The 15006-nt window shown below is 48.7% G+C and overlaps 1 protein-coding gene and 1 long non-coding RNA gene across 5 annotated transcripts in view; one reads left to right on the top strand and one right to left on the bottom strand.

Annotated features, from left to right (window-relative positions):
• The window catches only part of CHCHD6 (coiled-coil-helix-coiled-coil-helix domain containing 6), a 251531-nt gene that overhangs the window by 18392 nt on the left and 218133 nt on the right, over window positions 1–15006 (top strand). For all 4 annotated transcript variants that reach the window (XM_006929038.4, XM_019825159.2, XM_045052045.1 and 1 more), the window contains exons 2-4: window positions 1415–1535; window positions 5241–5313; window positions 8056–8200. In XM_006929038.4, the coding sequence (XP_006929100.1) occupies window positions 1415–1535; window positions 5241–5313; window positions 8056–8200 (339 nt within the window). The remainder of the gene's footprint in view (window positions 1–1414; window positions 1536–5240; window positions 5314–8055; window positions 8201–15006) is intronic.
• On the bottom strand, window positions 4203–6536 carry LOC109497354. The gene is made up of 2 exons (XR_002153478.3): window positions 6044–6536; window positions 4203–4528 (listed from the first exon to the last, which is right to left on the bottom strand). It is a non-coding gene; the product is annotated as an uncharacterized LOC109497354 (long non-coding RNA).

Here is a 15006-nt window from a genome sequence, read left to right as displayed (position 1 = left end):
GACGCTTATCCAACTGATTTACCCAGGCACACCTACCTCCTTCTCTTTCTTTCTTTCTTTCTTTCTTTCTTTCTTTCTTTCTTTCTTTCTTTCTTTCTTTCTTTCTCTCTTTCTCTCTTTCTCTCTTTCTCTCTTTCTCTCTTTCTTTTCTTTCTTTTCTTTCTTTTTAATGTTTATTTATTTTTGAGAGAGAGAGAGAGTGTAGGGAGGGGCAGAGAGAGGGAGACACAGAATCTGAGCTGTCAGCACAGAGCCCGATGCAGGGCTTGAACCCACGAGACATGAGATCATAACCTGAGCTGAAGTTGGTCACTTAACCGACTGAGCCACCCAGGTGCCCCTACCTCATTCTTTCTTAATGGCTCCATAATATTTCATAGAAGATGTACACCATCATTTCCTTAACTAGTTCTGTATTGTTGCATATTTATGTTTTTTCCTTTTTTTGTTTTGTTTTGTTTTGTTTTTTTCTATTCCATTTCTGCCCTGTACATGTGGGAGCAGTTTTCTTGGCTGGATACCTGGAAGTGGAGTTGCTGATTATGGCTTTTGTCTTAAAGTCATCTTTAACGTTTTTCCCTCAACTGTGCTTTATGATGCCTTACACATATTAGGTACTTAATAAATATTTACTGAAGTGAACTCTAAAGGGTTTTTATTCTGGATTTATCCCTAGCTTGCTGTTTCATTTCAGTAAACTGTTTTATGACACCCTCATGCCTATTTCACTTCCTCTGAAATGAATGAAAGTGTCGGTTATCCAGTCTTCATTTAGCGGGAGCCGTGGTGGAAGGGGTCCAGCTGGGTTGCGATGTCTGCTCCATGTGTGGTGCCGGGGGTACACGGGGGCGGGGGGGCGGTGGGAGGTCGCCCCGGCCCTCCAGGTGTTTGCACATCTTTTGGATGAGGCAGGTAGGGCCTGCGATGCTTCCCTAAGAGCACACGTGTTGTGATGGGAGTAAAACGGAAGGGGACAATGGATGCTTATCTTGGGTGCTGTCCATGGAGGAGGGACACTGAGATGCCCTCAAAGGAAGGGGAAATTTTGGACAGATGGAGACGTACTGGGGACGGACCGCTGCTGGTGGTTCTGGGCAGAGGAGCTGCGCAATGAATGCGGAGGAGGTGAGGAAGGTGGCCCCGTGGCGTGCAGGGTGTGTGCAGGGAGCAGCAGGAAACAAAGCTGGAAAGCCGGCAGAGGACGTGCGCTGGGCGGCCCACACGGGGCTTTGGCACCAACCTGCGAGGCGTTGGGCCACCTTGAGAGGTTTTGAGGAGAATTATATTATTGAAGTTGGTCTGGAGGAAGTGGTGCACTCAGGGGCATGGATGAAGGGCAGTCTGCATTTCCAGAGGTTTCTATGATGTAACTTTTTCCCTGTCCCTCTCTTCCCATCCTCACCTCTTCCCCCAGCTGTCCGAGAATGTGGTTAACCGCATGAAGGATCCCAACCAGCCTTGCAAAGCTGGGGAGCCAGCTCCGCCTCCTGCCCCTCCGCCTTCTACGGGTGGCTCCTCCAAAGGCCCCGAGAAAGGTATGGATGGTTGCAGGGACTCTGGGGGACGGGGGTGGGGTGGGGAAGCAGTGGCAAGTAGCCTTCCTGTCAGAACAGATTTGACAGCCATTGTGGCTCCCGTTTGTCTCTGGGTGACGTTTCTGGTAACTGCTTTTCGGGAGAGTGTGGCTTTCTGCGCATGACAGCACCTTTGCTCAGAGTGCGTGTGCCTGGGGCCAGACCGGCTTGCCTCATGGTTCCAGTTTCTTAATGAGTGACAAATGAGGCCTAAGGGCTTGGTTTGGCAACGCAGGTAAGAAGTCGCTGTTGAGGACCCGAGAGAAGCTTTGTCGTTACTGTTTGGCATGGTTCAAAGAATGGCAGGGATTTAGGGGAATTGGGGCAGCGTGGGGGAACTGAGGCCATGACTTGGGCATTGGCTTCAACGTCTCGAAGCAAGCTCTCACGTGAGGCGGTCCTTGGCCTGGCTGCTGGGATGGGTCACTGTGGCCTCCTGGAAGGGCCCGCCAGCCCGCCTATTTCAGGAGTTTCTCTTCCCATGCCTACGCTGGCCGGAGCTCATTTATCCCTCTTCTGTGGGACCCATAACAGATGAGGACATTTGTGCTTTTCTCTGAATGACTTTCAGCAAACAAAGGAATGCGACAATATCAGAAAGGATATAAGGTGCAGAAATACTAAGATATTACCCCCAACGAAAGTCCTTGGGGCCACTGCTGCTCTATCCCATAAACACTTGTTTATGAGAAGCTGGGTCTTAGGTATCGCCTGCAACTTGTCTTTTCTGCCAGTCTTCCGTATGAGGTTGTAACATTGGAGAAGGCAGGAGCTGTATCCTGTCCACTCAGCGTTTGCTGACTGCTGGTCGGGGATCAGGGCGCGTGTGCCCGGTGCTGGTGCACAGCGATGAGTACACGGGGATGCCTCCCTTACGGCTCACGGCTCTAGTGAGGGGGCTGGATGTGTAACCCTGTAGGGTACATGTATTGTGATGTCCTAGAAGCATGCCTGTGGCCCAGGTAGCACAGAGGCGTGCCTCATTATTTTAGGGAGGGGCTTCAAGGGGAGATGATGTTTAAACTGGATTTTGAAAGATAGACCAGTGGTTCAGGTATTTGCCTCTGCATAAATAGAGGCCCAGAGGTATGGTACAGCCTGGCCTGTGTGGGGCCCTTGAAGCGATTTGCTATCTCTGGAGTACAAAGTGCGAGGAAAGGGGAGCTGTCGGGCAGTGTTCAGGGGCCAGGTCACAGACCTCTGTGCAGTGGCCAGAGAGCTCTGCCTGCATACTTGCAGCCAGGGACTCTGGCCAGGCCTTCTACCAGCTCTTCCCTGTATTGTCTGCTTCAGGGCTTCCTGAACCTGCCCTGAGATCTTTTTGAGTATCAATGAAGGAGTGAGTGAGATTCTTGAAACCCTCACATGATGCTCTTTTCCTTTAACAAAAAGGGTGGCTCCCCCGATACCGACAGCAGCTGGTGAGAGAGGGGGTTGAAGACGGCTGTAACCCAGTACACTTAAAAAAATTTTTCTTTTAACATTTATTTACTTTTGAGAAACAGAGCATGAGTGGGGGAGGGGCAGAGAGAGAGGGAGACACAGAATCAGAAGCAGGCTCCAGGCTCTGAGCTGTCAGCACAGAGCCTGATGCAGGGCTCGAACTCATGAACCATGAGATCATGACCTGAGCGGAAGTCGGACTCTTCACCGACTGAGCCACCCAGGCGCCCCACCCAGTACACTTTCATAAACTGAATTAACTGGGGAGAGGGAAAAAGTGATGAAAGAAGCCAAGAATGCCAAAATGTATCATGCACATGTCAGTTTCGACTTCGGAAGCTAAAAGAGGCCTTGGTTTTAGTCTTTGGTAGGTTTTAGCAGTTCAGGGAGCAAGAGTGTTGGTTCATTTGTCATTTGGTTTTAGTTGTAACAAAGTATTTTACTGTTTAAACGATTGTGAGTTTGAGTTTCTGAGTGCTGAAGAATAGTCAGCATAAATGGGCTGTCTTGAAGTTGACTAATTTTAAGATATTTTTACTTTTAAAATCAGTGTTTGCTTTTATTTTAGCGATGGAACAAGATTAGAGAAAAGTTAAAATTAAATCCTTATGTCACACCATACCTCAGAATAAATGTCAGAGGAAATAAAAGATTTAAATGTACGAATCGAAACCATAAGAGTACAATAATAGTACATACAAGTACAATAAGTAGATTTTCTAAGCACTTCGTCAAATGAAGAAACCCTGAGTTGAGACAAAAAGTGGGAAGTGTAACTATAAGCAATTAGGCAACTTAGAAAAAATAAATGAAGAATGAATGATAAACTAGGGAATTGTCACACGACAGAGTATTAATAGTCCTAATATTGAGAGTTCTTAAAGCTCTGTGACAACTCAGTAGAAAATGTGCACAAATCATCATAAACATGTGATGAGATTCTCCGCTTGGCTAATAGTGAAAGACACACGTAAAATAGTGAGTGCCACCAAGGGGGCAGGGAAGTGGACAGGCGCCTGCGTGGAAGGTGGGAGTGTGGGTCAGTGTCACATTCTCTGCCACAGGTAGATATGTTATTTTTGTAGTTATGACAAGAGAAAACTGTATGGAAAGCAAAATAAATATGATCAATTACATGTCAATAAAAGCTGCTGTAAGTGAACAAATAAGAACAGGAGCCTTATGTCAAAGGAAAAACCGGGTAACAGTTTACTAATTTTTACTCCCATTTGAGAGCCTGGCATGTTACCACAAGGCACTTGGGTGTGTCCTCCGCACTGGCCGGAGCACAGCCATGCCCATCCTTCTGTGAGCGGTGGTCTGCAAGCGTGAAGCATAGGGTGATTACTTTTGGAAGTGCCTCCCCGAAGGGTTGAGTGCTGGAGCCTCCGAATTCAGCATGCTTTTAACAGGTCTTTGCAGTGGGATAGCAAGTCCTCACGGATTCTCTCCCAAAGCCTGGTTCTTTCGCAGTTTTCTTGTGCAGCCTGAGACTCTGCTGCTTTAGAAACCTGTGTTGGAGGGGAGGGACATGTGGCCAAGGCCACAGAAAGTGTTGAGCTTTGGCTGAAAGATGGTTTGGGAAGGGTGAAGGCGGTGGGGAGAGGGAAGGGTGACAAAACCTTCAGTGTCACCAAGTGGTGGCGACTGTGGAGTGGATTGGGTTTCTTGGAAATTGCCAAGGTCATGGCTGTCAAGAGGTAGCTCCCCTCTAACAATATTAGAGGTGATGCAGGTGGAGTGATAGATAAAATGTTATTAATGTGGAGGTGTTTGCCACTCTTAAGACTAGAGATCTGTAGAATGGGCTACTAAGGGAAACACTGAAGGAGCTGCCCCACTCCTCCCCTCAAAAGGATGCGGGTGGCTGGCCTTTCTGCATGAGGCAGAGGAGAGGGTTCCCTCAGCCTTTCTGGGCCGGCGTTTGAGAGATGACCTAGATTCGAGGTAATTGCAGAATGAGGAGTGATGGGTTGGGAACACAGCACTCAAGTGGCTGTGCCTGCTGCTCGCCCCAGGCAGTGAGCAGTCCTGGTAAGAACGAGGGAACAGATGGCCTTCGGGCTGTGCCTCTCCAGGCTGGCTGGGTCAAGGGTGTGTTCTGTGTCTGTAAGGCGTATCCATCCAGGGTGGTGCCCTCCTGAGCCCTCTCCCAGGTGACTGCCATGCCTTCGTTGATCCCGAGGAGCTGCTGACTGGCCTTTTCTTCTCATCCCTTTGCAGACTCCAAACCGCCCAGGTCTGAGTATGGTGGTGGCCGTCAGCCCTCGGGGGTGGAGGAGGATTTCCTCAAAAGGTAAGCCCAGGTGTCCATTCATCCCTGGCCCTGCTCTCTGATGGAGCGTTCTCTCCTCTCGGGGTATCTTCCCCTTGCCCGAAGGTCTGAGCGCTTGTCTTACCTACACTGCACGAGAACCCTACCGGACAGGGGGCGCTGGGCCTAGTTTAAGGTGAAGAAACACCAAAGGTAGCCTGGGAGTGTTGATTGCTGACGTTCTTAAAAATACACTTTAAAAAGCTAGGACTAGCGGGGTGCCTGGGTGGCTCAGTTGGCGAGCGTCCGACTTCAGCTCAGGTCACGATCTCATGGTTTGTGGGTTCAAGCCGCACATTGGGCTCTCTGCTCTTACCACAGAGCCTGCTTCAGATCCTCTGTCTTTCCCTCTCTCTGCCCCTCCCCTGCTCATGTTTTCTCTCTCTCTCTCTCTCTCAAAAAAAAAAAAAAAAAAAAAAAAAAAAAAAAATATATATATATATATATAAATAAATAAAAATAAAAAGTTAGGATTAGCTTTGGCACAGTGGCAGTATCGTAGCCAATGAGGTTTATCTGAGGTGCTAATTGAAAACTTTTCCCAGTACCCTGCCATGACAACTTGGAAGTATAGTCAGGGTGGAGGGGTGGGGGTGGGGGGGGGAACTAGGACTAAGTAGCTGAGTGGGTGGACCCTCTGTGCCTGTGTATGCGTGCTGGCATATTTTTAGAGGTAAGAAGAAGAAAGAAAAAGAGCCCACACAATTCTTACTAGTTGCCTAGATGGACCGCTCCAGGCTGTTGGTGACTTTCCATCCACATAGGCCACAACCACGGAGAGCTGGTTACACCTCTGAACCGGGCCCTTCGTGCCCTCCCCTGAGGCTAAAATGGTGGCTAAGGCACAGAAGCCCTCAGAGTGCAGGTCTGCATCCTGATTGTGTGCTGTACTAGTGACCTGGGAAGATCACTGCATTTCTCTAGGCCTTGGCAAAGGCCATAACTGGAGGATCTCTTTGACTGGGGTATTGTCAGGATTAAATATGTTAATAAAGCACTGAAGCCCAACACCTGGGAATTCTCAGTGAACGTTAACTGGCTGTTATTGATTGACTTCCTCTACACCCTTTAGGACATTGGCCTTTGTAACAGAGGACCCAGTGAGGTAGCTTGGGGGGCCCAGTGTCAGCCATAGTCGGGTGGCTCGATCTCAATGAGGTCACCTGAGCTGGGTCTGTTCCATAGTCATGGATTGAAACCCACATTCTAAGAATTTCCCCTCTCTGATCCTAAGAGGCCTCTCCAAGAATAACTAACCTGAACCTTTTTGTTTATTTTTTGTACTTCTAAATATTTAAAAAATGTTCACCTAACACATGCTAATGAAAGATTCGGGAAGTATATAAAATGGAAAAAATCACCCATAGATTCATCATTTCAGAATAACCCCTCTTAATATTTTGAAGTGTTTCTTTCAAATGTCTTCTTTCCCCTAATTTAGGATTATTTTTTCAAGTTATATATATTTTTATAGTTTTTTTAAATAAAGTTATATATAATTTTATGTTGTTTTTTTTACATAGCTTTATAATTGTTTTCCATTTGTTACACCTGCTTTGTAAACAATTTGATTTTTTTTTTTTTTAAAATTTTTTTTCAACGTTTATTTATTTTTGGGACAGAGAGAGACAGAGCATGAACAAGGGAGGGGCAGAGAGAGAGGGAGACACAGAATCGGAAACAGGCTCCAGGCTCTGAGCCATCAGCCCAGAGCCTGACGCGGGGCTCGAACTCACGGACCGCGAGATCGTGACCTGGCTGAAGTCGGACGCTTAACCAACTGCGCCACCCAGGCGCCCCAGTAAACAATTTGATTTTTTTAAGTTTATGCATTTATTTTTGAGAGAGAGAGAGAGAGAAAGAGAAGAGCATGTATGTACATGTGCCAGGGGAGGGGCAGAGAGAGAGGGAGAGAGAATTTCCCCAGCAGGCTCCTTGCTGTTGGCACAGAACCCAATGTGGGGCTTGATCCCAGGAACTGTGAGATCCAGACCTGAGCCGAAACCAAGAGTTGGACGCCTAATCTGCTGAGCCACCTAGGTGCCCCAACAATTGTATTTCTAAAAGTATTGTTTATTGTTTCTCACTTTTTAGATTCAGCCTATTGACAAATCTAAGTGTATATTGGTCTAATGATGATATAGTATACCATTGTACCATATATTCTTTAACTTGACCTTGATATTGGACACTTAAGTTGTTTGCATTTTTCTACGCTATAGTAAATAATTCTTGTAAGAGCATCTTGGTGCTAATAACTTTTTTCTGTCTTTAGGATTATTTTACTAGGCAGAATGCCCAGAAATAGGTTAAAGGGTAGGATTACATTCAGGACGGGAGAGTTCAATGTTCCAAACAAAAGACTGCTGTCATCTAAACTGTTCAAGCTTTCAAGTGGAAGCAGAAGAAAGTGGGGCTTCCCACCCCGCCTGCCCACTGTGTAGGAGTGGCTAGCCAGGGATCTGAACCTGTACCCTGAGATTCTCTGGTTTGGCACGTGGCTGGCTGATTCCTCACCTGGAGGTCAGGTCTCCTTCTTTTCCTAATCCGTCCTGGCTGAGAAAGTATCACTGCATCCCCTTGCCTTGGGGACTGTCACAGATTCCTGATCCTCTCCCGCTGGCCTCAGAGATCCCCTGGCCCCTGCCAGCTGCGGTGTGGACGCAGACCTTTTCTTGGCTACCTTTTGCCGGTCATGCCATCTGCATCTCTCTTCCGGCACAGGTATAAACAGGAGCAGGCCAAGGTCCAGGACGAGTTGTTCCAGGTGGTGACGAGGGAACGAGAGGCAGCCACCAAGCACAGGAGTGCGTCCATGCAGCGGGGGGAGGGCAGCGTTGACCAGGACAAGCGGAAGTCAACCCAGCTGGTGAGTGCAGGTCTTCTGAGCTGGCCTTTTGTGTTCCGGCGGCTCTGGGAGGTGGAGGTTAGGCCCTGGAGCCTGATCTGTATGAGGCCCTGGGGCCTGGCTTCATCTCTGTAGAAAGGGTATCTTTTTGGGGACCAGGGGCTTGAGTTTTTCTAGCCCTGGCTCTGCCACTGACTTGCTTTGCTGCCTCTGGCCTGTATTTTCAGTCTCGGGGGTGCTCAGGTTTATATGGTGAGGGCTGGATCGCTCAGCAGTCTGGTCCCACTCTGAAACTTCATAGTCGTAATGGGTATGTGTGCCAGGAGGGTATGAAGGGAGAGGACCAGGGGCTTGGGGGCATGCGATAATGAGACGGAGAACACAGTTTTCAAGGTAGGCAGCCTGGGTACGAATCCCAGCTCCCTGCTTACTAGCTTGGGCCCGTCCTCCAGTGTCTGTGAGCCTTGGTGGAGGATTGTGACGTTTGCACACACACAGGATTGCCCAAGGGATTAGGGAAGATGATAACTGTCCAGGATTTAGCATGTGCCTGGCAGATTATAAGAGCGCCCCATTATTGCTGTTACTGTTATTAATACATTTAAGTGATTGGAGACTGTTAGGATTCTTACTGCCGTGAGTGAAGGCTTTATTTCACAATACCAAAAGTCTCGAAATGTCCCAGGGTTGACTAATTCAGGGGCTCACTGGCATCATCATGGAGCCCCGCCCTCCTTCCACTCTGCCGGCCTCAGTGTGCCAGTGCACTCTCCGGCCAGACACCCCCACAGTTCAAAGATAGCTGCCCTGCTCCCTACCAGGTCTTCTGCAGATGGGGCCACCCTCAGAAGAAGAGAAGACTTTCCTGGAAGCCCCCAGCAGAAAGCCTCTGACATCACATTGGCCTGAATTGCATCAGGTGCCCATGGCTAACCCAGTCCTCTGCAGAGGATCGGGGGGGCTCCACTGATTGAAGCGAGGGCTCCTTTCTAGTCACATGGGGCAGTGGGTGGGTATCCAGATAGAATCAGGGCTGACGGTAATAATTCTTCCAGTTCCATTTCCATGTGGGAAAACCCCCGCACGTCCAAGAAACTCTCTGACACCAGCTGGGTGTCCTACAGTTAAACTCCGTCCTCAGGCTCCAGAGGGTAAGGGCTCAGTGCACAAGACTGCCCCTTCCCCCACTTCAGTCGCCAAAGTCCAGGTTATCACCTGTGCCTCTGGCTGACTGGTTGTTAATTAGAGGTTCCCATGACCCCCTTGTTTGACCGATTTGCTAGAGTGGCTCACGGAACTCAGGGAAACATTTAACTTCCTAAAAGGATTATAAAAGGATTTAGCTCAGGAACAGCCATATGAGAGAGGTCCATAGGACCAGGTGTTTAGGGAGAGGATGTTGACCTTCCTTCCGTGTCCTGTGCCAGTGCACCACTCCCCCAGAACCACTGCATGTTCACCAACCTAGAAGCGCTTTAAACCCAGTTGTTTTGGGGTGAAACTGGGGGGGAGGCTTCATTACCTAGGTGTGATTGAGTAAATTGTTGGCCATTGGTGATGGAACTCAACCTCCGGCTCCCCTCCCCTCCCAGGGGCTCGGGTACGGCTGAAAGTTCCAACCCTCTGGTCATTTGGTTGGCTCCACTGATAAGCAGTCCTCATCCTTAGGTCCAGTGTAAAAGTCCTCTCGTTAATGTAAAAAAAGACACCTTTCTCTCTCTCATCACTTCGGAAGTTCCAAGGGTTTTAGGAGCTCTGTGCCAGTAACAGTAGATAAAGATTAAATATTTTTTATTTTTAAACATTTTTTTTTTCAACGTTTATTTATTTTTTTTGGGACAGAGAGAGACAGAGCATGAACGGGGGAGGGGCAGAGAGAGAGGGAGACACAGAATCGGAAACAGGCTCCAGGCTCTGAGCCATCAGCCCAGAGCCTGACGCGGGGCTCGAACCCACAGACCGCGAGATGGTGACCTGGCTGAAGTCGGACGCTTAACTGACTGCGCCACCCAGGCGCCCCAAAGGTTAAATATTTAGTTCTTATTCTAAATCATGAAATCACAGCAAGGAGGGTGGGAGAGGGGATGGAGGAGTGGCTGTAGCAGCATCTAATATCGTCTGCCTCAGAGGCCATGGGCTGTGAGGCGAGCACCTGTCTCAGGTGGGTTGCCTGATGTACCCTGGGCTCCACAGAAGGAAGTTGGGGACGCAATGAGACCACGCGGAACTGTGCCCTGGGTTGTGGTGGAGAGGAAGGCCTCTGCAGAGACATGGAAAGCTGCGGCAGGTACAGAAGGAATGCTGGTTGAGCTAGGCCCTCTGGGAAATATGAACAATGTAGGGTCCTTGCTCTTAGGAAATTTTCAGTCTAGCTGGGAAGACAGATTTAAACCAAAAACTTAGAAAAAGGGCAACTTGGTGACAGTAAGCGTGAAATGGAGGTAAGGTTGATGTGCTTGGGAATGCAAAGGCAGGGGTGCACCTGCTGGTAGCAGACATGACTGACTCAGCCTTGAGCGATATGGGGCCCCCAGGCTGGGGGAGCATCTGGGGGGAGACAGGTGGGTGTGAAGGAGGTGATGGGACACAATGAGAGAGGTGAGTGAGGCGTGAAGCCACCTCATAGAAGGCCTCAGACACCTCGCAAACTTGACCCACAGAATAGCTCGCCATCGCTCTGAAACCGCAGAGGAGTCCCTGGAGTTCATTAGGATGACGATGACATGATCTGACTTGTGTCTTTAGAACCCTGTGGCTTCCTGGTGAAGAATCAGTTGCTGCAGAGAGAAACTGGGGTGAGGACATGGTTTTAGAGAATCTTGCAGTGAGTCTCTGAGGGGCAGGCAGGTTGTCATCCCTCGGCAGGGTGCTGACAGCCAAGTTGAAAGGACCCTCGTTCTGGAGATGAAGGGTTAATCAATATGGCGTGAGCGAACCAAGTTGGCCACGTGGGACAGTCACCTAGCATGGAAAATTGCAGACTACACATGTGGTGTCTCTTCATTCTCACCTGGAATGTGTTAATTATGATGAAAGGGAATTCACAACTTCCCTTCTTTCTCCTGTAAAGGAGAAGGCTGGGTCCCCGCCTCCTTGAGACTGTCCTTGGAGGAGAACCTTTACAAGCGGGAAGAGGCTTAAATGACCTTCACCACAGGTGTGTGGGTTTTCTTTTTTAATAAAGGAAAACTTTCAAATAAGATGCATTCTATGCCCCCCAGTTTCTGGATGGATAATGCTCTTCTGAACCTGAGTTCTTAAGGAAGAGTGAAGCAAGTGACTTCCTTCACTTTGAAAATGTTGGTTCACTACTTTTGTGGGTGTTCCATTTTTTGGCTGTCCAGCATCCATCTGTCCATGCAGTTAGTGCCCTGTTTTCTTTTGGGATTTACCCGTCTCCTGTTGTGTGTTATCTCGGTGGGATTGCAATTCCAGTGCCCAGCTTCCTTGATGGAAGCTAGATCTCCTTTCTCCCCTGGCCTCGGGATAGCCAGGGCCCAAGGGCAGCCAGTCGAACCCTTTTTCTGAGGCCTTTTTGTTTTGAGTGAGTGCGGAGGTCGGGGTAGGATTGCTCACTGTAGCCGAGGGTTGCTCATGAAGACCTTCATCTAGTGAGGCTGTCTTGCTGTCTCCCGTACCTCCACGATGCCCACTCGTTTCTGTCTGGCTCTCCTGCCTTCTTTAGGATCGAATCACCTGCCGATTACCTGTGGTCAGCTCTCCTTTGCTTCAGTTAGCTGGAGTTGGTTTCTGTTGATTGGTGCTGTACCAGATGCAAGGGGACACACGAATGTGGTTTTGAAGGCTTCAACCAGTCAGTGCTCAATGTGAACAGAGGAGAGAGGAAGTTAGGACCGGGCCCTGTTTTGTATGTCAGCAGGGGCGTGAGGCACTCACCTTTATGCTGAGTGATGCCACAGCCATCACTTCCATTTGGGTTGTTGTGGTTGGCAGGGACTTTTAGTGGAGATAATTCCTTAAAAAAAGTTTTTTTTAAACACTTACTTATTTTTGAGACAGAGACAGAGCATGAACGGGGGAGGGTCAGAGAGAGAGGGAGACACAGAATCTGAAACAGGCTCCAGGCTCTGTGCTGTCAGCACAGAGCCCGACGCGGGGCTCGAACTCACGGACCGTGAGATCATGACCTGAGCCGAAGTCAGACACTTAACTGACAGCCACCCAGGCGCCCCAGATAATTCCTTTTTTTTAAAAAAAGAAAGTTTATTTCTTTATTCTGAGAAAGAGAGAGAGAGAGAGAGTGAGCATGTGTGTGAGTGGGGTAGGGGGAGGGACAGAGAGAGAGGCAGAGAGAGAGAGAGAATCCCAAGCAGGCTCCACACTGGCACCGTGGAGCCTGATGTGGGGCTCGAGCTCACAAACCGCAAGATCATGACCTGAGCTGAAATCAAGAGTCGGACACTTAACTGACTGAGTCACCCAGGCGCCTCGAGTGGAGATAATTTCAAAACTGGGCTTGTGCTTTAGAATATTTAAATAAAAGGAGAAAGAAGAACCTGAACAGAAGCATAGAGAATTTTCTTTTCCTCATCCAAGTCTTCCACATGTGCGGATTGAAGGAGCCTGGTGGTCAGAGCACTTAAGGTTCTAGTGTTTGGATCACAGCACATCCTCCTGGCCTCGGGGCCAGGTTGGACCCGGAGGCGGGTGTGGTATGGTCTCCGGCTATATGAGCTGGCCTCCTACTTCTTTCTCTTTGGTGCCTTCTCTCTCTGCCCAGTGTCCTCAAGCCCTGCACCCTTGAACCTGTAGCTTTGTCTGGAGGACTTTCTTTCGAGTGTGCTGAGTTCAGTTTGACATTTAGTGTGCTTTCCTGCCCTCTCTTTTGCCTCTGACTTTTACAATATTGATTTTTTAATCTTCTGCATGAGGGAATAATTCAGCTCATTATTAGGAAAAGTTCATAAAACTAATGATGAGGAAAGATAATAATTTTTATAACCTACTTCTGATGACAGAAGTGTTCACATTTCCTATTTAGCAGTAGGGGGCTGTTTTGGAATATATTTGTACGTGTTTTCTGTCACTTGAAGACTGGTAGGGTCCCAGATATCATTGGGGTGAAGGCCCTGGGGGGTCATCGGAGCCCCTGTTAGTGACGTATGCTTTCCTTTGAATTGGGGGAGGATGTTTGGAGTCCCAAATGTTCTAGAGAGAAATCAGAACAGAGTAGTTTCTTGGGCTGAGTCTCCTGATGGGCAGAGCTCTACTGTAGGGGAGAATGAGATTTATGACCTTGCCTGTTGGATTCCTGACACATTATTAGGTATGGGCTTGCAGTATACCTAACAGGAAGCAAAAACTTTCATTTCATTTCATTTCATTTCATTTCTCTTTTGGTGAACGATTCTTTCATTATTTTCTATCTATATTCTCTGTGTGCCTATTATGTTAGGCCCTAGGTTCATTTCTTGATAAATGGAAATAAATGAGAAACAGCTTCTGATCTTGAGAAGCTCTGTTCATTAGGGGATGTAAGTATTCTCGGAAGTGACTGGACAGCGTTATAGTATCCGACCAAAGGGACAGGGGGACACTAGAGGAGGAAAGAGGCAGTGACAACGGCCTCTTCCTGGCGGGTCGAGAAAGTCTTCTGTGGGGAGGTCACCCATGGGCTGGTTCTTGAAGACTCAGGAGAGGCTCTCCTGGTGGGGAAGGCTGAGAAAAAGTGTTGCTGATGAAGGACGCAGCTAGAGCGGAAGCCGGGGGTGGGTGGGGACACGCCGCCTGGCCACTGCGAGTAGGGTGTGGCAGGCAGGTGTGTGCCTGGGATGCAGTTCTGCAAGTCTGATGGTGACCTTCCAGAGAGGGTTTTCTTACTCCTCAAAAGAGATGCACAAGGAGAGAATTTTTCTTCCACTGGACGGTGGATATGGGGAAAGGCCTGAAATAGCGGATGAAGAAGTTGGGACCAAATCCTTCTTCTGCTGGACAGAAGCTGTGAGTGCTTCTCTGCCTGGATGTGGCCCCTCACTTGAGGACTTGCCCAAGAATGGCTGTCCTGCTCGGCTTTCCAGTTTGCGGCGGCAGTGGGGGGAGGGGGGGTTGATCTTTTTATTGTTCAGACTCTCTAAGAAGCTGCCACATTAGGTCTCTGAAATCTGTAGCCAGGATTTGAGGAAAATGTCAGATTTGGAAGTTTTTGAGTTGCAGGTTTCTGAACTCCTGAGTGAGGTGGACCATTTATTTTGGTTTCATTATAGCTACACCCCTTCTTCCTAGTTCCCCCTCCTACATCTTCGTCAGTCTTGTTCCTCAGCTTACAAGCTCCTCGAGGATAGGGGCTGTGGCAAGATCATTTTGGTCTCCTTAGTAGTGCTCAGCGAATTTTAGAGGCACAAGGATGGTTAGGGAATGGCAGAGCTCAAGTGGATGAGGGGTTCAGGGCAGTGCCCCCTGCAAATAGGTGGAAGCAGGTACCCGGATAGCAGCTCACAGGTCTCTCCTTTTCAAACAATAAAACAGATGCTCACAAAACCTAGCAGCCTTTCAGTGTCACGATCTCTTGGAGTCGACTAGTTTACGTGACTCCTAATCAGAGACTTATAGACTTTGGGTTTAACTTGTGTGGACAAAGGCCCGAGGGTGGGCTGGTGACTCAGGCCCCGGGTCAGGCCGCACTCTAGCTGATAATGCAGCTGAGGAGGCCTGACGCCTGGGGGCAGCGACTTGGCATCGCTGTTTGTTTTAGAACTTTGTGGCTCGGGACTCCGGTGGCCTTGTCCTGACACTTCCTCCAATTTGAGCTACGGATAGAGATCCTGAATTCCCATGGAGATCTGTTTGTCAGCACCTAGATGGTTGGT

Source organism: Felis catus, chromosome A2 (assembly GCF_018350175.1).
Source record: "Felis catus isolate Fca126 chromosome A2, F.catus_Fca126_mat1.0, whole genome shotgun sequence".
In the NCBI taxonomy this organism is placed as follows: domain Eukaryota; kingdom Metazoa; phylum Chordata; class Mammalia; order Carnivora; family Felidae; genus Felis; species Felis catus.
Note: the sequence above shows the minus strand (reverse complement) of the source record. Positions and strands in the feature narration are given on the sequence as shown.